Source organism: Pochonia chlamydosporia, chromosome 2, assembly GCF_001653235.2.
Source record: "Pochonia chlamydosporia 170 chromosome 2, whole genome shotgun sequence".
In the NCBI taxonomy this organism is placed as follows: Eukaryota; Fungi; Ascomycota; class Sordariomycetes; order Hypocreales; family Clavicipitaceae; genus Pochonia; species Pochonia chlamydosporia.
In genome coordinates this window covers 2149428-2169354 of record NC_035791.1, presented here as the reverse complement: position 1 = coordinate 2169354, position 19927 = coordinate 2149428, and the positions used below count along the sequence as shown (strand labels likewise).

The 19927-nt window shown below is 50.7% G+C and overlaps 8 protein-coding genes across 8 annotated transcripts; 4 read left to right on the top strand and 4 right to left on the bottom strand.

Annotated features, from left to right (window-relative positions):
* Positions 1-461: 461 nt before the first annotated feature.
* On the top strand, positions 462-1346 carry VFPPC_02777 (protein kinase-like protein; the record flags this gene model as incomplete). Its single annotated transcript, XM_018282370.1, has 1 exon — positions 462-1346. One exon carries the CDS (start codon positions 462-464, stop codon positions 1344-1346), a length of 885 nt encoding a protein of 294 aa, XP_018146819.1.
* Positions 1347-1896: 550 nt separating this feature from the next.
* VFPPC_15563 (protein tyrosine phosphatase-like protein) lies at positions 1897-2705 on the top strand (the record flags this gene model as incomplete). Its single annotated transcript, XM_018293316.1, has 3 exons — positions 1897-2143; positions 2194-2544; positions 2620-2705. The coding sequence occupies 3 exons, from the start codon at positions 1897-1899 to the stop codon at positions 2703-2705; spliced, it is 684 nt and encodes a 227-aa protein (XP_018146818.1).
* A 160-nt stretch (positions 2706-2865) lies between these two features.
* Positions 2866-4294, bottom strand: VFPPC_02776 (alpha/beta-Hydrolase; the record flags this gene model as incomplete). The annotated part of the gene is made up of 4 exons (XM_018282369.1): positions 2866-3044; positions 3112-3914; positions 4001-4158; positions 4253-4294. 4 exons carry the CDS (start codon positions 4292-4294, stop codon positions 2866-2868), a joined length of 1182 nt encoding a protein of 393 aa, XP_018146817.1.
* A 1101-nt stretch (positions 4295-5395) lies between these two features.
* VFPPC_02775 (SNF2-family ATP dependent chromatin remodeling factor snf21) lies at positions 5396-9807 on the bottom strand (the record flags this gene model as incomplete). Its single annotated transcript, XM_018282368.1, has 3 exons — positions 5396-5617; positions 5684-9637; positions 9715-9807. The coding sequence occupies 3 exons, from the start codon at positions 9805-9807 to the stop codon at positions 5396-5398; spliced, it is 4269 nt and encodes a 1422-aa protein (XP_018146816.1).
* Positions 9808-11043: 1236 nt separating this feature from the next.
* Positions 11044-12801, bottom strand: VFPPC_12616 (WD repeat protein; the record flags this gene model as incomplete). The annotated part of the gene is made up of 1 exon (XM_018290419.1): positions 11044-12801. One exon carries the CDS (start codon positions 12799-12801, stop codon positions 11044-11046), a length of 1758 nt encoding a protein of 585 aa, XP_018146815.1.
* Positions 12802-13155: 354 nt separating this feature from the next.
* Positions 13156-14906, bottom strand: VFPPC_15562 (cytochrome P450; the record flags this gene model as incomplete). Its single annotated transcript, XM_018293315.1, has 5 exons — positions 13156-13331; positions 13398-14094; positions 14182-14567; positions 14628-14766; positions 14838-14906. The coding sequence occupies 5 exons, from the start codon at positions 14904-14906 to the stop codon at positions 13156-13158; spliced, it is 1467 nt and encodes a 488-aa protein (XP_018146814.1).
* A 2132-nt stretch (positions 14907-17038) lies between these two features.
* VFPPC_02773 (SWR1-complex protein 5) lies at positions 17039-18075 on the top strand (the record flags this gene model as incomplete). Its single annotated transcript, XM_018282367.1, has 2 exons — positions 17039-17361; positions 17427-18075. The coding sequence occupies 2 exons, from the start codon at positions 17039-17041 to the stop codon at positions 18073-18075; spliced, it is 972 nt and encodes a 323-aa protein (XP_018146813.1).
* A 456-nt stretch (positions 18076-18531) lies between these two features.
* VFPPC_13329 (hypothetical protein) lies at positions 18532-19522 on the top strand (the record flags this gene model as incomplete). Its single annotated transcript, XM_018291106.1, has 3 exons — positions 18532-18784; positions 18832-18917; positions 18965-19522. The coding sequence occupies 3 exons, from the start codon at positions 18532-18534 to the stop codon at positions 19520-19522; spliced, it is 897 nt and encodes a 298-aa protein (XP_018146812.1).
* Between the last annotated feature and the right edge of the window lie 405 nt (positions 19523-19927).

Genomic DNA, 19927 nt, shown 5'->3' with positions numbered 1-19927 from the left:
TGACGTTCATATCGAAACAAGTCAAGAGATTCTGTCAAAATTGCCCACTCGTGATGTATTATGAAGTGCGTCCACCGACCATGAGACCTGAATGGTGACCAATCGCGTGTAAGCTCATCTGCACCATCATAAAGAGGGGAAGACATCAGTTCATCACCCACGAGGGTAGTGCATCTCAGCTCTCACAAACAATGTTGTCCCTTGATGGACTATAATACCAGTGTTCTACCATGTTCTCAGACGAAACTGGCCCTGTACATATCCCCAGCTTGCATAGCCGCGAATTCTTCCCCCGAAATGGACTCGATTACAAAACACGCCATGAATGTCTACGCCTCGCTCGGCTCATGTTCCCGCAGGATCTTGTTCAAGAGGCTGATGCTCAAGGTCAATGTTCCTATACAATCGCAATTTCAGCGAGTCATCTATTTCAAATCCGTCCAGAGAGATTCAAGCTGAATATGAAAATATGCCAAGACGCACGACATGTATTTAAGCATGTCGTTCCAGAAACCATATATATCGGATCATTCAACGGGACTGCCACACCTGGAAATGTCCACGATCCGCCATTACTACACATCTACCTCATTGAGAAATTACCAGGCGTTCCACTCAGCAGCGTGCTACAAAATCGGAGTATTCACAGCAAGTCATTCCGGCAACATCTCATCCAAGATCTAGCACGTATATTCGCAACGTCATGCCATCACCGCATCCTCCCTGCTCATCCTCACGCAAAGGGCCGTATCGGGTCCTCCCTCCATCAACGGGTTGACCTCCTCACAACCATGTCGGATGTCCAGCTCGCAAGTGAGGCGCAAGCCGTCCGGGACTACTTACCTCGTATTGAGCAACTGCCCTGGTGTTTAACCCACGGGGACCTCATCCCGAGTAATATCATGGTTGACCCGGACACGGGCCACATCACAGGGCTGCTGGACTGGGCGGAGGGCGAGTGGTTACCTTTGGGGGTGGGAATGTATGCCGTTGATGAGTGTCTGGGGAGGGATGATCCCGACAAGGGGTTTTTGTATTTCGAAGACCATGAGGAGTTGAGGATGGTGTTTTGGCAGACGTTTTTGGGACTTTGTGAGTGTACAGCGATTGATGATGGTTTTAAGGCGGTGGAGGTGGAAATGGCGCGGAGGTTGGGGGTGCTGCTCTGGAGGGGGATAGCGTTTGATAATGGGAGACTGGATCGGTTAGTTGAGGAGGGGAGGGATGATGTAGAGATGGGAAAGTTGAGGGTTTTGCTGGATGCGCCGAGTGTGCTGAGTCTGTTGACGGTTGGCCAAGTTGAGCATGTGAAGGATGTCGAGGGTTGCTGTTTGACAAAGGTGTAGTGCGTGTGACTTTTTGTGAGTTGTGTGAAGTGGGTTAATTTTTTTTTTTTTTTTTTTTTTTTTTTTGGCAATATCACCTGTAGAGTAAAGGTGAGAATTGGAATTTGTTGTTGCTTGAATTACACGTGTTGGCAGGACTCAGGGCTCAGGAGAGCGACTCAGTTGATAGAGTCAATGTGGGATGTCATTTTGGCATGGTAGGTCTAGGCGTGGATTGTGGCATTCAGGCACAGGGAATGCTTTTGTTTGTGAGATTTGGAAGCATTTGCAGATTTCAAGTGCTTCTTATATAAATATTTAATTTATTCTTTAATATGGTATCAAAGTTGATGCACTCTTCAATCAGCTCTACCCCTTGGCAAGGAGCTGCCAATCAACTGACGTGGGTCCGCTAACTTACTTGACACCGCAGCATTTTGATAAGATGGAAAACACCAACATTTGAAGTCTGCCTCGGCCCATCGATCCCAACACTTTATCCAAACCTCAACACCACGACTGCCGTCACCACCGCCGTCACCACCGCCGTCACCACCCAATCACCAACACAATGGCCGACAAATCCAAATCCAAATCCAAACCCCAAGCCAAGGCCAGTCCCAAGCCGGCATCCCCCCTCAAAACAACATACCTCATCCTCTACAACTTCGCATCCGCAATCGCATGGACTGTCGTCCTCGGCCGCACCCTCCTCCTCCTCTACCTCCGCGGCCCATCCACCGTGTACACCGGCGTAGGCGAATGGACAAAATGGACCCAAACAATGGCCATCATGGAGGTCCTACACTCCCTCCTAGGTAAATCAAATCCCATTGCATCCCAATCCCGCACAACTAACATCTCCCAGGCATCGTTCGAGCCCCCCTCGTCACCACAATAATGCAAGTCTCCTCGCGCCTCCTCCTTGTCTGGCCCATCGTCAACACCTGGCCCTTCCTCGCCCTCTCGCCCTTCTACTCCTCTATGCTGATCGCCTGGTCCGTCACCGAGGTCATCCGCTATAGCTACTTTGCGCTGTCGCTCGCCGGCGCGCTGCCCGCGCTGTTGACGTGGGTGCGCTACAGCACCTTCTACATCCTGTACCCGATGGGCATTACGAGCGAGTGTATGCTCATCTACGGGGCGACTGGGCCGGCTGGGGAGTTGGGTGCTTTTGGACCGGTGGTTTTGTATGCCATTTTGGCGATTTACGTTCCCGGTGAGTTTTCCTTTTTTGCTTTTTTTAATTTTTTATTTTTGGTGGTGTCTACACGAATAAAGGCTGACGGTGTAGGTTCCTATGTCTTGTTCACGCACATGATGAAGCAGAGGGGCAAGGTTATGCGTTCGCTTAAGACCAAGGACGACAAGACGCAATAGATTATCAGTCTGGAACGAAAACTGCTTTGGAGAAGCCGCAGATATGGAATGTGTACGATACGAGATCAAGGGCATGATGGGACCGGATGGCACTAAAAGAGTCGGTTGAGATTCGGAAAGAAAATAGACGTACATTATAATTATAATATCATCATCGTAGTTATTGGCCTGGTGCTGGCTCTGCCTGCTCTTTACCTTTCCCTTCCTCTCCACCCTCCAGTTTCTCCAACTCCTCTCCCGAAGTCTCATACCAATCGTTTCGTGACCACTGGGCAATCAGACCAGCTGCATCGTGACACAACTTGTCATATCCCGGGTTCTCTTTCGGCTCAAACATGGCTATATATTGTCAGTAAATCAACCTTCGTCATCTTCATCACGCACTATCAACACCAAGCAAACTTACCCATGTGAGCCACCGTCTCATCCCCAGCCTTATCATTCACAGCCTCCATCCAATCCCCCGCCTTCATCGTCTTGGGCAGATTGCAAAACGTCCTATCCTTGCCCAGCACCGTTCCCACCATGCTAATCTTCTTGGAAGCAGCGCCCTGTCCCAACCGCGTATACAGATTCGCATACCCCACGTCCAACTCCTCATGAAGCTGCACCATGAACCCCACGCGCTTCTTCAACTCCTCCCCCCTCGCAAGACACCCCACAAACTCGAGATGCGAAGACGCCCACGTCCATCCCTCGGCGATCTGGTCTCTGTTCATCCAGGCCGCTGCTCCGCCGGCAGCCACCGCCCCTGCCGCGCCAGCGTACATGGCTACTTTTCCCCATTTCTGCCAGCTGCTGGGTGCGCCAGCGGGAGCAGGAGCAGGCACAGGTGCTTTGGTCTTGTTGGCGCCCCAGAGCGCCGTCTTCAAGCCGCTGATTTGGGTGATTGTCGACGCAGCAGTCTGATAGTGGCCCTCTGCGCCGTGGGCGACCACACCGGGCGATATGCCGAGGTAGGGCGTGTCAAAGGCCAGGACGCCCTGGACGTAGGGAAACATGAGGTGGTTGAAGCTGGGTGGTTTCTCGTCGGATTTCTGGATCCCGTCTTCCGAGTAGATTGGCTTTTCGGACGCCAGCGCGATGAGAAGCTCTGCGGCGACGATGCCGCCCATCGAATGGCCGATGAGGATGGTCCTGACGGAGGGGTCGACGGTTGGTGATGCCGTGCCTGATTCTACTTCCATGTCGATGACTTTTTCTTCCAGCCTGGTATTTTGTGAGCTTGATGCCTCCGCTTGATGCCTCCACTGGGGGCAAAGGTGCATGTTATTGACGGAAAAGGAGAAACGAACCAGTCGCGGAATCTGCTTACGCAGTCGCCCAAGTCGCCTCTCGTCTCATACCTGGGGTATACAAGCACGCGCACCTCAATCTTGGGCAGTTTTTGCGCAACAATATCGCGAAGATGCTTGGTGAACTCGTAGTCATCCCCAAAGGTCGATTCGCCGCCCTACATGAAGTGCGTTAGCTAGGAGTGTAGACAAGACTAGCGGCGCATTGCCACATGTCATTTGAGGATGTGGTGTTTGAGTGAGGTCACTCACCTTGAAGCCGTGAATAAAACACAGCACCAGCGTCTTCTTCATGATGCGTGCTTTTCATCTAGTTTGCGCGTGTTTGACCGCATTTATTTCACTGTGAGGCTGGTTTCTCGTATGCGATGAAATGGCGGATGGTGTATTGTTGATGTGAAGTCGCAGTGGCGAGTGAGATGCAGCCATCGATCTGTACTCGCTTGATGTGATGTGCATTGTGGATCAACATTGAAGAGATGTGACGACTGACCGGCCACTATTTCTTTCGGTCTTCCCTGTTTCTGCCTGCTATGCGTATCTCCATGTGCCACACCAGATGCAATTACTTGGTCAAGGCATACTAACTGCTGGTTACTAACTGCTAGATAGACAGCCACATGACTGTGCCTAGCTCAATGTTTGCGACTCTCCCGCCTGAACATGTACCTTGCGTTTGTGAGCGGCCAAGGTATTTGCTCACACCAATATCCCGACACTGCGATATAACACACAATATACACCAGTGCATTGCGATATGCGACCACACTTCTGAAGTAGTTAATTAATTTCCGTTGACCTCTCACCGTAAAGTCCAACAAGCAGCCGGCCTGTGTACATGCACCATCCCAACCACACCATAGTCTCACAGAAAGGCCCATCACAGTCCCAAGGAACTCGCGTTTGTACAATCTTCTCGATATCTTCTACTAAAGTACATTTTACTTCCTATCTAAACATGCCCTGCAAAACAAGCAGCTCCAAGCACTCTCTCAGCTCGTCTCTGCCCTGCCCTGCGTCACGCTCAACCTCAACCTCAATTTCTGCACCTCCTCATCCCATCGTTTAACCACCATCTGGTTACGCTTGGTATTGAATTCCGCCTTAGGCCGCTCCATTCCTGTGATACACGTTTATGAACTCCTCAACCTGACAAACGCCGGGGAAAAAAAATGTATCGTCACACAATAAAAAGGGCAAAAGCAAAAGGAGAGAACATGAAATGACAAAAAACCCATTGACCAAAATGACCATCCATCCATTCATCCACAATGAATCCGACCATACTACCACTTCCCGCGCACTCTCCAATGAGTCGCGTTCGCGTGGAGCGAGTCTTATTAACGTCCTGCACTGGTCGTGGTGCTTGCCGAATATCGTACGTCTCCTTTTACTTTACTCGTCGTCACTCTGGGCCGCCGACTTGGTGCCGTTAGCTGCCTCGCTCGCGCGCGCACTGCTGGAAATAATCTTGATTCTGGTGCCGCTGCTGGTCTGCGGTGTGCTGGGTCCCTGGCCAGACGGCGCGGCAGATCCTGCCTTGCTGCCACCTTCTTCCAGCTCTTGCAATTCGGTGTGAGCGTCCAGTTCCTCTTGAAACTTCTTGTTGAAGAACTCCTGCATATTGTTAGATTGGGTCATCTGAAAAGCTATTGCACTCAAGCAAAAGCAAATGATACATACCTCCATAGTCTTGGCATCCTGATAGAGAATGCTGCCATCCTCGTTGTAGGTCTGGCAGTTGCGGATCATGAGTTGGAAATCCTTTCGCAAGTCACTGAGGCTCGCGTACTCTTCCTTCTTGATACGAGTCTGGATATGGTTCATGCAAATGGGATTCTGGATGATCAGATAGTAGTCTGCATAGTCGCGCTTGGGTGGTAGCTTGATGAAGGGACCAATGATGAGACGCTTGCCGGCATCCGACTCGTCATCCTCAGCAGGCGGCTCGATATCGTCCACTTCTAGATTCATCAGGGCATCGTAAAGGCCGCGCAAACTCTTCTGCAAGACCTCACGCTGTTGTGGATTGACCCGGGAATCAGTAGCCACGGAGCCGCCTTTGCTTGGCCGGCCTTGAGGACCACGTCGCTTCTTGGCGGGCGGTTCTTCGTCACCGTCTTCGGCTTTGCGTTTCTCATTCTTGCTGCCTGGTTTGCGCCCGCGCTTCTTGGGCGTTTCTATTTCTTCTGTGCTGGCACGGCTAGCCGAGGGCGAGTTATCAATCGAGTTCATAATCGCCATCTTCTTAAGCCTGTTCGTCTCTCGTTTATCCTTTCTGGCTTGCTTGCGAAGGGCGGCTGCTTCCGGCGAGTCCTCGTCGTCATCCACCGCCATCAGCCATTGTTCTTCTGTCAAGCCATCGTCGTACCGCACTTTGGTGCGTTCACGGGCACCGCGTCCAAGCACAAGATCCTCAGTCTCCTCTTCGACAACGCTGCCTTCATTCAGATAGATTTCTGGCAGCTCATCGTCTCCCATGAGTCTGGGTTTCGCCTTGGCACCATTGACGCTGCCATACGTGGGGTCGAGAGCCCGCTCCTCATCAATCTTCTGGAAAACAGTGATTTCATCATCGCTACGTGCCAGCATCATGTTCAGCTCCTCATCTTCCATGTCATCCTGTTCGCCGCTTTCGGCCATATCAGCGCTCTCAAGCAGAGTTCGAAGCATGGCATCACGGTCAGTTTCAGAAGACTTATTATCGAATCGACCGGCTTGAATGACTTTGCCATCCATGTCCAACTTGAACCTGGCACGTTCCAAGATCTTTTCTTCAACCGAGTTGGAACTAATCAATCGAAGAATTCGCACCTCGTTCTTCTGACCAATACGATGCGCACGATCTTGGGCTTGAAGATCTTGATGAGGATTCCAATCAGAATCGTAGATGATGACAGTATCGGCCGTCTGCAAATTGAGACCAAGACCACCGGCACGCGTAGACAGCAAGAACATGAAGTACTTGGAATCGGGTGCATTGAACTCCCTGAGCAGATCCGATCGCTCGTCCGATTTTGTTGTGCCGTCGAGACGCAAGTACTCAAACTTTCTGTACCGTAGATAATCCTCCATGATGTCCATAATGGCTGTCATTTGGAAGAACATCAGGACTCGATGGCCCGTGGCCTGGTACTTGGGCAAGATTCGGTCCAGCAGCTCAAATTTACCGGCCGTCCTCCACAGCAGATCGTTGCTTATGCTCATAGGGTTCATGACATTCTCAACCTCGTCGAAAACAAAGGGGTGGTTACACAGTTTGCGGAGCTGCATAATCATGTTGCTCAACCCACGGGCATTGCTCTTTCCGCCCTTGCCATCGCTGACCACAAGCTTGTTGTGTGTGACCATTTGTTTGTACAACTTGGATTGCAGAGCTGAAAACTTGCACTTGATGACCTTTTCGGTCTTGTCGGGGAGATCCTTTTCCACATCCTTCTTCAATCGTCTGAGCAAGAATGGACGCAAGACCTTGTGTAGACGACGAATGACGAGAATCTGCTCTTCTTCGGTGAGTTCCATCTTATCTTGACCACCGGTGTTGGCAAACGGTGTATTGAACCATTCGTCAAAAGTCTTGACAGACTTGAAGATGTTTGGCAACACAAAGTTGAGCATAGCCCACAACTCTGCAAGATTGTTCTGGAGAGGAGTACCAGTGAGGATTAGACGGAAACGGGTGGTGTAGTACTGCTGAATGGTAGCACTCAGCTTGGAGTTGCTATTCTTCATACGGTGACCCTCGTCGATAATCATGTGGAACCACTTGATTTTGCTGAGGATCGGGCGATCCTTGATGATGTATTCGTAAGTGGTCAAAAGCACCTGGAAACGACCTTGACGGATCTTTTCCTGCTGCAGCTTTCTGGCGTTTGGAGGACCCTTGTACACAATTCGACTAATCGATGGTGCCCACTTCTCGAATTCGAGGTTCCAATTGGTGAGGGTACTGAGAGGAACAATGACGAGATATGGCCCACTTTGCATCTTGCGCTCGATCAGATAGGTGATCAAACTGATGGTTTGAATGGTTTTGCCGAGACCCATTTCATCAGCAAGGATACCGTTGAGGTTATTGTTGTACAGAGATATCATCCACTGCAGGCCCTTGATTTGGTACTCTTTCAATGTACCACCAACCAAAATGCTGGCCTGCTCAGTGACTTCTTCTCTGATTCTGTGGGCAACAGCATAGTAGTCAATCTTCTTGCCGCTTTCCTCGTCATCGTCTTCGCTCTCTTCTTCGACAAATGGCTCCGTATCATCGCCATAGGCTTCGGCAGCATGGCGTTGCTGGGCCTTAACCGACGACGCCAATTGATGCAAGAAACCGTCAGTCTGCTTGAGCAAGTGTGTGATACGAGTATCTTTGGCCTGGTCGAGCAGCTTGAGATATGCCTCTTCGTCGTTGGCTTTGAGGGCCTGCAGACGCTGCTTGGCCGTTCTCTCAATTCGCTTCTGTTCTTCCTTCTCAATATTAAAGTGCTGAGCATACATGAGACGGCTAAGCTTGTGGGACTTGGTCTTCTGAGAGTTGGCACTCTCTTGGATTTCAGCCCGGTGGTGGCAGATAGCGCGCAGGAAATCGCTATGCTTCTTCTTTTCGCGGTTTTCGCGGGCATCACGCTGTTGCTTCTCCAGTTTCTCGGTGATGCGGGCCTCCCGAACGTTTTGCTTCTTCATCCGGCGGTAATGGCTTCGGTTCGTAGTCATGGCCAGGTTGTCATAGTGTACCATTTGTCGACCAATTTTTTCTCGCAACGCTCTTTGCTTAGCATAGAGAGCGAGGCTCTTCATCTCAATGATGGCTTTTCGCTTGAGTGTGTCATCGGCCTCCAAAGACTCCTTGGAAGAGTCCCAATGGGCCAAGTTGGCCGGCAAGTTCTTGAGTTCGGCATACCGCTGACTCATTCGATTGAAGATGACGACTTCTCGCTCATATCGAAGGTGGTCGAAGTCAATACCTGTCGGAAAGACGCCTGGAATGAACCATCGGTTCTTCCGCTGGGTATGATCGAGATATTTGATCGAAGGGCGAATCATGCTAGTGCCGTAAGGTGATTTTACAGACTTATACGTGTGGGCCTTTGGCATAGGGGACTCTTCTTCAGTTGCAACCTCGGGCGCTGCAGAAGGGGCCTTTTCAGTATCTTGGCTAGGCTGCGCTGTCTTGGCAGAGCTCGGGGTAGACTCGACGGCAGCAGCTTGTCGACGCTGTCTTTGATTGAAGATGGCCTGTTGCAGCTGAACCGAAACGCCAGCATTCTTGCCAAGTAGCTTGAACGCATGGATCTGCTGCCGCAAGAGAGCAAGCTGCTGCTGACTGAATTGACTTGAACCAGAGCCAGGAGCAGGTGGTGCATTAGGAGCTGCAGCAGATGTTTGTGTTGGAGTGGCAGCAGCTCCTTGAGGACCAGCAGTAGCCTGTGTCGACTGAGGAGTGCCTTGTTGTGATCGACCGGGTTGTTGCACGCCATTGGTAGCGTTCTGCATCTGCTGTTGTTGTTGCTGCTGCATAAACTGTTGTTGATTTCTGCGCATGTTGTGTTGCTGTTGGAAATTCATCAAGAAGTGAGAAGCCTTGATATACTCGGGGTCCGTAGGTGGTACGCCTTGTTCCTTCATCTGCTTAAGTTTCTACACAAGGCATCAATTAGCATCGCCAGACTTGAAAAATTGACCATCCGGCATCAACTGATTTAACTAATACATACTTTGAAGACCTCCTCGGCTTGCTGCTTGGTTGCGCCGGCAGGCATCGGCGCGCCTGGGTGCTGCACCGCAGGCGGAGCTTGCACAGACGCCATGATGGTGCTGTAGTTTTACCGCCTACACCGAAAAATACACCCCAATGGTACAAAAAAATTGCCAAGTTGGATTATTGACGGTGCATGACGATGGTAAACCGGCTATTGAGGGTCGTGGCGCGAGTCCAAGTTGCACTTGAGCGTCGCGAAGTGGCCCAAAAAGGGAGTCTGGCTCAATGCAGCAACGGATTGCGAAAGATAAAAAAAAACCAAACGTCGCGTCAAGGCTCTGTGTATGGAGCGTTGCGCAGCACAAATTTTTCGTCAAAGCGAAGGTATACACGTCGTTGAGGCGCGTCGACGGTCGTTTGATATCAATTCCAGCCGCGTTAGATGGGTTGGATGTCGGCCGGCGAGGCGTGGGGGTGGGAAAATGGACAAGGGATTCAATGAATCTGGGAAACCCGCAGTGGTGATGCCAGGAGACGGCGAGAGAGTGGAAAAAGTGTGAATGCGGTGACGCGGCGCGTCGGGGCTGGTGCCTCGAGCGTAGAAAGCGTGCAAATCGCGTGCAACACCAAGTTGGCGAGGATTGGAGATGGTTGCGGATGGTTTGCGAGGGGACCTGGCGATTTTCCGGATATGCGCTGCGCGCTTCTCGCTGGTTGATGATGGGGAGTGGTGAAGACACAACTGACAAGATTGAGCGTGATGGCTGGTGCCGTCTATGGTCGCTTGGCCACGGTAAATCTCAGCACGCCCTCTGCGCAGGCAGAATCCCGCGCCATATGGCCTCTATTGGCCCCATGATTGGCTGACTCTGGTCACGTGGAATCTCATGCTGGTGGTCCGATGCGGCTGCATTAGGTAAGCCGGCCATTGTTGAGAGGACGAGACGAGGAAAACGAGGAAAGAGGAATGCGTGTTTGAGACCGAAGGCTGCTTTTCTACGCCGAGCCAGTGGTCTATATATCTAGGTATATCAAAGAGGCATCAGATAAAAAAGCTTTTGTTGAAAGCTAAACCGCTGGCGAATCATGTACCATTACGCCATGTTCGAACGGTCACCAACTTTCCGGTCACGACAGGTAGTCGTCCAAGCCCTCATATGGCATGGAAAAGACAAATTCTAAAGTCGTGCATCTATTTATACAACCATTTTGGGCAACCTTAATCGACCAAACTGGAGCTTGTGGACCTCCACCCCCAACCCAAAAGTGGCGTTGGCGGTAGAGGCATGCATGCATGGGTCGCGCTTAATCTTGAATCAAATACTCCGGAGGTATTATGCTAGTGTCACCTTTTGACCTTCTTTTTATCTGGTCCATCCTCCTCCTCGTCGCTAAGTTCGGCGTACTGTGTCTTGGGCTGTGTCTTACTCCATGCTTTGGTAAATATTGGGTCATTTTGGGCCTTATCGGCATACTTTAGTAGTGCTTCGCGGGGATCTTCGTGTAACATGCGTGCCAGTGGGATGTTCTCTGCAACATGCTTTTCGTCTGGTTGGCTCTTTTGGAACGGAGTTTGCTGAGGAACATGGGGTCGGCGAGGATCCTTGGAGCGGCCTGTTCCAGTCACTCCAGACTTCCTTGAACCTGGCATGCCGCCAGGCGTGATTATCGCGTCTCCAGACATGCCTAATCCTTGGTCCATCGTCAGATTCGGGTCATCGTCGATGTGGCGCTTCTTTGGAGCTCGAGACATGACTTCCACAGCACCGCGGTTCGACATCGTCGGGTTGTACAAGACGTGCGTTTCGGCGTTTGCAGAACCTGTAACAATCTGGTTAATCTTTGGGTGCCAGTTCACAGTAATTAAGGCTGAACCCGGTGTGATTGGGGTAACATGTTCGGCCCGAAGATTGCCTGGGTTTAGAATATGTAAATGCCCCGTCTCCGAACCGGTAATGATGCTAGTCGAGTTTGGTGAATATCGAATATTGCTGGTGGGATAGTAATCTGATGTAGATTTGTGGGATACGCTAACCAGAGGTTTGGTGAACTTTCTGGTATCCCACAACTTGATAAGATCGTCGCCTCCCCGAGTAACAACCATGCGGCCATCAGAAGAAATATCAATGCCGCTAGTCCAAGTCTGTGGTTTGTGGGCGTCTCTTATTTCACCCGCTGGCCGTGCAAATGGCCCATTGCCACCATACATGACCAGCGTCCCATCAAGCGCGGCACTGACAAGCACATTATTTCCTCCTTGAGATGGGCTACCCCAGGCCACCGCAGTCATTTTCGTTCTGCCAGCTGAGCCGGCAGCTTTTGACTTGAACACGACTACCTCTTTCTGTGATCGCTTATTGTTGATGTCCCAAATTCGCAGTGTGCTATCGGTACCAGCCGTAACGCAAAGATTCTTATCGGTCGGGTGCCATGTTCCTGTAGTGATTTCCGAGATGTGTCCCTTTGTGTTATTCATGTCTCTCAGATACATGTCTCCTTTGACGAATTCAGTCAGGATTCCGCCGTCTCTTGACATAATCTTAGCTTGTGGGTGCGCGGAGACGCATAGAAAAACGCCTCCAGAGAGCTGGTTGAATTCTACATGGTGGATAGGGTGCGACTCTGCCGTAGCTGCTGATTTCTTTGTTTCGAAGGGATCGACCGTCTTGAAGGCTCGGAGTGTAGTTGGCGTCATCGACGCAAAATCGTAGAAGTTGACGACACAATCCAACGAAGCGGTCAACAACCGCCCTCCCGCAGGGTCTAAAGAAGCTGTAGTAACCGCGCGGCTGTGTGTCTTCAGTACAACTTCATGTGACACTGGATACTCGTCTTCGTCATCAGATTCATCCGAGGAGGAGGAGTCGCTGTCATCGCTATCACTGGAAGCGTCCTTTGTGCTCGGTTTCTTGCCCTCCGCTCTGCTCGCGTCCGGGCCTGCCGCAGCGGTTGTACTGTCGATATTTCTCTTGCTTCGGTCGATTTGGGCCGCAATGTTTGCTTCCTTGGATTTCTTGCCAAAGGAGGATGGAAGAAACGCTCTCATGGGGTCGTCTTCCGCCAGCTCGGGAACCTCGATTTCGAAGTCATCGTCACTTGCCATGGCTGCAGCTTCACAGCGACTCGCAATTGTCAATCTCGGATGGATGCAAGTTCCACGAGAGTTGGGCTTGAACATCAGCATTCCATTGCGACTGAGAATCGCCCGTCACGTGTGGAGACACAACTAAATAGTGGAGCATTTGGTGCCACCATCGGACAGAGAGAAAGGTGATGAAGTTGCGTTTTACGGAGTAGAGACATGGTATCATTAAATGTTACATGCAAAGCAGCCGGTCTTTGTTTCGTCCCGTATCCCACGGTCACTGTTGCATCTTTAACAGGCACTTTCAAAGAGTAATCTTGCCAAATTACAAGATGTCAATGCAACTACCTAGGTCCGGAGGCGACATCATCATTATGCTTCAATCAGGCATCGCTTTCCTTTCGGGCTCATCAAAAAGTAAATCGTCTCAGCCATATCTTCATCCGACATCCCCTCACGCTTCGATACATATGCGGTTGGGAACTCCTGGAAAAATCGCGCGGTAGCTAGCCTCAGCTCGATATAAGCCAGATGCAGTCCAATGCAAACTAGGTGATGGCGTCAGTGTTCAGGAATCTCCCTACAACGGTCAACTCATGAATTGGAGAACATACTTCTCGGCCCACGACCGAATGGCATGAAAGCCTCTTTCATTTGTTTTGTCGGCGCAGCCCATCGATAGGGATCAAACTTGTCAGGGTTCGGGAAAATATCAGGATCTCGATGCATGGTATACGCCTGAGTCGCCACGGAAGTACCACCAGGAAACCAGTAACCGCCCAGATCAGCTCCGCACGGCGGAACAGCTCGGGGAAGTGCTGCCGGAGCCGCAGAGTAGAGACGCAGTGTCTCCTCGATGCATTGGTTCAAGAAGGGTAGGCCACGGAGGTCATGCTCAGTGAAACCCTCTGGCAGGGTTTGTACCTCCGTTACGAGAACATCTCGAAGCTCCGGCCGCCGGCAAATGGACCAGATTAGATAAGTAAGGGAATGTGCAGTCGTATCACTACCAGCGATGATAAATGACTGAGCGTTGATTACAATCTCTGAGAACGAAACCTTCTCGTCCTCGTTGGCTTTGAACATCTTTGTGAAAAAAGTCTGCTGCGCCATTTCCGGGTTGGCTTCGACATAAGTCTTATATCTCTCGAGAGACTGAATGGAGTAGTCGATCATGCGGCGGGCTTGTTGCATAGTCTTCTTAAAGACGGGCAGAGGATACTTTTGAGCCAAAGCAATCAAGGTTGGGAAGCTAACTCGAACGGCACCGACCGAGGAAAGCCCCTCCAGATCACGAATGTACTGATTTTTCTGCAGCGTGAGATCTGTTAGTTTCCAGTTTCCGGCACCGTGGCAACTTATTACAAGCATCCAAAGGGTCTGGTGGGTTCTGCATACCTCCCCGTTCTCCAACATGCGGAACGACTCGCCAAAAGCAAGCTCGCCAATGACGTCTGTTGACATGAAAAGACCCCATTTGAAGACATCCACTAGGTCGCGGGTTTGCAATTCTTCCTTCATTCGCTGTATGGCTAGCTCTACACGAGATGTTACAGTTGGAATGAGCCACTTCAACGACGATTCTGACATTTGTGCAGCCATCAGTCTTCTGATTCTTCGATGGTCGTCAACATCCGTTGTGCTAAATACACTCGCAACAGGTTGCGCTGTCAAGTGCCGATAGAAGGGGGTTTTTAAGAACGTCTCCTTGGTGCTGTATATGGTTTTCAATGCGTCGAGATCTGCTACAGCGACCTCTTTAGGACCAACACGAACATATGGGCCTGGATTTGTCAACGATCAGCCACTTCCATGCAGCACATTCGAAAGGTGAAACGCCATACCATATCTCTTGTGCAAGCCGTGGACGTAAAAGACTTTCTGTCCCGTGAAATAGTGGTACCTGGCGACAAGGTCGGTCCATTTCGAATACCAAGGACCCGGCACCTTGGAAATGGGATTGGTTAACACGGAATAGGTAGACTGTTGGGTGTTACTGTCAGTATGGTATGTGACTATGGGAGAATAACCCTGCGTGTGCTTGGTGAACTGACATAGAATACAGCGACAACCAGAGCAACGCCAACCATGTGGAAGGCATACTCTGCCAAATGAAACACCATTTTTTCGTTTTGCCGAGCGTTCTTTGAGATGGCCACGCTACTAGAAACTGGGTCAAGGCTTTGAGGGAAACCTGCCAGAACTTCACAACAGATGATGACCCTGGGTTGTACTCCTTCCCTTTATACCAGGCCATGTTTCACACAACTTGAATTAGACGATGCAATGTCAAGCTGCAGCTTAGTCTCATTCCATACCATTGCCGTGCAAACTAACCCATGATTGTACATCCTCGGACCAGCTCGGCGAATAAGACGCAAGCATCTTCAAATTGATGATGGCGCAGTTGGCCACGGGCAGCGGATCTGCGGGGTCGGTATGCCATCCCGCATAAATCGAAAGCCAAGGTGCTTGTCTGCGGAAGAGCGAGGACCGTTTGCTCTCCAGATGTCTCAACACCTTCGGCTCTTCGGGGGCAACAGAGACCGACCCGGTCTTTTCTTCAAGTCTAATGTAACCCAACATGGGAAATTTTCTGCACCGAATGGCACACAAAAACTTGAAGTCATGCAAACGGGTGGGTGCCCTTTTGGTGAAGAAATGACGAAACTCCGATTTGTTCATGCGGATCAGGATCATGTCCGGTTGTGCGGTGAATTCACTCGGCCGATCATCTTCATTGTGGCTGCCGCCACTCCCGCGCCGGATAGCGTCTGGTACGGTCTGTGAGGTGGAGTATTTGCCCACATCTAAGTGCATTCTACAGAGTAATGTGTCTATATATACATTTAGACATCTCGATATCTCTCAGCCGGTTTTCAATTGTACACCTAATGCCCAGTTAAAGAACCAGTTCCCACCACCGGACTCAGAGGCATCAACACATTGATCCCTTTGTGGCCTGGTTCGGGTATCTATACTGTTGAGACAATATCACAGATTGCATCTCCCTAAGCTTGGCGAACAGCAAGTCTTCTAGTACACCCAGTTGAAGAACCAATTTCCGCGTTCATTGAAGTACTCGTTGCGTATCTTCTGGAGCACTTTTGCATCGGATACAATGCTATAGGGATTTATATTAACCAGCTTCAGCTCACTGGGCCTCTCGGACTTTAGCAGCCTGTAAGGCATCGAGGGCTTCCAGACAAGCAAGTCAAGTATCACCAATCGTGTTATATGCTAGAATATATTGAGATGTACTGGCATATACTTGGACGTAGGCAGAGACGTTTTACCACATCCTGCACGTCTCAGAGTCAAAGCCATCAGATGACATTATCCCCCCTGCCGGGATGTTCAATGTTACCACAGCGTGACACAGCATGCACTACATTGAAACGCAAACTAACCGAGTTTGCTAGAAGAAGCCCCAACAAGAAGCTCGCCTTTAACCGTTCAATGTTACCTTCGCTAGTCGGCAGTTTCGGTTCTCCGATCCAGCTTGGCAGAGCTGGCAATTCTGTACAACTTGACACCAATGCACAGTAGTCACTGCGCGATCGTCCGTATTTGGCGATCAGCATTCAACGGCGGAACGTGCCGTCTGCTGCTAATTTTGGAGAAACAGATAAGTCAGCGGCATATGAGCATAGATTCGTTGCCGTTTGTGACGTCAATTAGCATCCCAGCCTCACACAAATGGATGGAGCGGTCAGTACGGAGTACGGAGTACACAACATGCAAACATCGGTTAGTCCTTGGCGTTCGCAAGTACCTTCCCATACGTAGCCTCTCTCTTTAAGCGCCATTGCTCCTGACCAATTGACCTGAATTAGAGGAGAATTCAAGGACAAGAGCAAGGCACTTGAGTCGTAGAGTCAAATTGCTGGCAACCTAGCCACTGAGGCAACAGCGACTTCTCAGTCCTTGCATGTGTGTTCAACGTTAGCCACGCTGTGAGAAAGCATGCTTCGGAATGGTCGCTGCCCGTCTCTATCCAAACACTTAGCAATTCACGGGATAAACTCATCATGGCACTTTTGTACGGAGTAGTCCAGATGGTATGTTGTGTAACATCAGAGATGTCCATGCACATGCAGCTTGTAAGTTTGGATGTGGGTAATACTGGGTATGCTTGACTGTGATTGGCTGCTGACATATTTCAACAAGGACCAAGTCGCGATGAGACGCGGCCGCCACCAAGCTGTTCCTTTACTCCTCACAACCAGCAAGTCCGACTCCCTCCTTTGCGAAAATGCCTCCCGATCCCGTATTAGATGAGGAGGACGAGCAGTACGTCTCGTCTGAAGACTCAGACTTCGCCCCTGATGAAGCACCAGAAGCCGCATCCGACCAGTCCGATACTGAAGAAGATGCAAATGAGGGCTCCAAGAAACGAAAGCAGCCACCAAAAGATGGAGCGGCCGCAGGGGACGACTACGATAACTCTGGAGACGAAGCAGTTATTGCAAAGGGGAACAAAAGGCGGAAGCGAGCAGAGGAGAAGGGGCGTCTTGCAGATGAAGACGAGGGCGGCGAAGGAGGATTGGTCAAGACCCGTGCCCAACGAGCACTAGAGTAAGTCGCTTCTCAATCACTATCATCCTGTAGATACGATCGCAAGCTGATAATCTTTCCCTCAGAAAGGAGGAGCGCAAGCACGCCGTCAGTCATGGACCCGTTACCATCGACGTAGATGCGATGTGGGCACAGATGATGTCTGGCGAACAAATCAAACCTAGCGCACAAGCAGACGAAGCCGACGGCGAGTCTACGAAAGACACAACAGATAACAACGCCGCTCCAGCCGTCTCGTCCAATGATCCGCAATCGGACACAATCCGCATAAAGCGCACGTACAACTTTGCCGGACGAGTCCACACAGAGGAAAAGGTTGTTGCACGAGACTCAGCCGAGGCCAGGCTATATCTTGCGTCCCAGGAACAAAACCCGCCCGACATGGATTCATCGCCAACGAAGCGCGCGACACGAAAGGCATTCCGCTCGGCTTTCGAGCCCATAGTAGACTCACGGGTAGGACGCGCAGACTTGAACCTCGGACTAGCTGCGCGGATTCAAGCTGGTAAGGAGGCACGAGCCAAGAAACTCAATACTGTGGAAAAGAGCAGAATGGACTGGGCGGGCTATGTGGACAAGGAGGGGATCAAGGACGAGCTGGAGCTGGCCAGCAAGTCGAAGGACTCGTATACTGCTCGACAGGATTTCTTGGCGAGGAGCGAGGCTATACGCGACGACGACGCGCGAAGGGCCAGAATAGCCGGGAAGGCTTGATTGTACTATTAGAATGGGCAATGCATATGAAAGGCGTTTGGGATGATACCATGGACTTTGGGATGTTTGCGCTGGAAATCGACGGGATGGTTCCTATTCTTTGTATGAGAGAAACAAGACAGGTTTACTAGGGTACCTGCTACAGATTGTACTATGTCAAATGAACGCTTTAATGTCACAATTCATTGAGTTCGCTACAGTACGTTCCAATATTCCAATGACATCCATGTCAATTGATCCAGTCCATATTGAAGCATACACAAGCAGTGGGTCAGTCCCTGATCCAGTCAAGGTCAAGTCCATCCCGCCACTAAGCCCCCCTAGCGCAAGGCTGAAGTGCCCCTCTAAAAATTTCAATGTCTGTCGTTTAATCTTCCATCCAGACTCCAGACAAGAACTTACTCTCCACGCCTCACCGCCCCAACCCAACAATTACAAAAGCCTACAACCGACGAAATGGCCGTCCTAGGCAAGCGCAAAGCGCCCGAGTCATCAATATCGGATATCGACGCAAATGAACTGCTCCGCCGACATTTCGAGGCCCGCTTCCAGCCACTGGAGGCGAACCCTTCCAATGCGAAACCCGAGGTCGAAGCAGACGACAGTGAAGATTCTGAATGGGGAGGGTTATCTAGCGACGATGAAGTCGAGAACGACGAAGAAGACGACAATCTTGACGATGTTTCAGAAGACGAGTCCGACGATGATGGTACGCACTCCTCACCTCGCTTGCCGTCTACATACTTACTCGTTCAGATACCCCAGCAGTAGAAATAGTCGACCACTCAGCACCCCAACTCCCCAAAGAATCAATGTCCAAACGCGAACTAAAAGCATTCATGGTCCGTCCCCCTTTCATCCATCAAACAACACAAACTAACCAACCCAGTCATCCCGACCGCCCGACCAAACCCGCAAAACCACGAACCCCGAATCCCCAAAACCATCCTCAAAAACCACCACCCTCCCCGAAGACGCACCCTCCCTCCTAAAACAAGACCTCGAACTGCGCCGCCTCCTCGCAGAATCCCACCTCCTCGCCCCCCACGCCGCCACCAAATCCCTCTCATCAGTATCCTCCAACGCCGCACAGCCCAAGTCCTTCGCCACAGGCCGAACGAGACAAAAGGCAACGGACCTGCGAATACAGGCCCTCGGCGCAAAGGTCTCAATACACAAGCAGGAGAAGATGCCTATGCATATACGGAAGGGAATGACGGTGGCGACGGACGCTCGCGAGGCAAAGAGGAGGAGGGAGGCGAGGGAGAATGGCGTCATTTTGGAGCGGGAGACGGGGAAGAGGAAGAGGCGGGAGAGAGGGAGGGGCGGCGATGTTGACAGGCCGGGTGTGGGCAGGCTCAGGGGTGCTGAGCTGCGGATTAGTGAGAGGGATGTTAGGGGCATTGAGGGTACTCGGGATGTATTTGGCCGCAAGGGGAGACGATAGGTGTTTAGCAATGTTTATTGCAGGTCAATTAATGTACAGCAATGTAAAGATGGGGATAAGCGTGTAGCAACGGCTTGTTCACAAAGTCGCCCTGTTGATCAAATGAGATCCTATAAGCGTTCTTACAACTTTAATCGTTGACACAATGTACAAGTTGGAAGAGGTGCAAAGGTTACGATAACAAGGGGTGAAAGAAAAGCTTCGTCTTGTTCGTATTTTGGTCATCTCATTGAACTACAATAACCCGTCCAACCATCGCAAAGGACTGTCATCTAAATATCTCTCATCTGCTCCACTGACTTCAAGTTAAAAGCAATAAATGTACAAAGGCGTCATATCTCGCTCCACCCACAAACAATAAATGTCCCAGTAGTCCCTATCCGCAACTTTCAAACGATGGGTTCA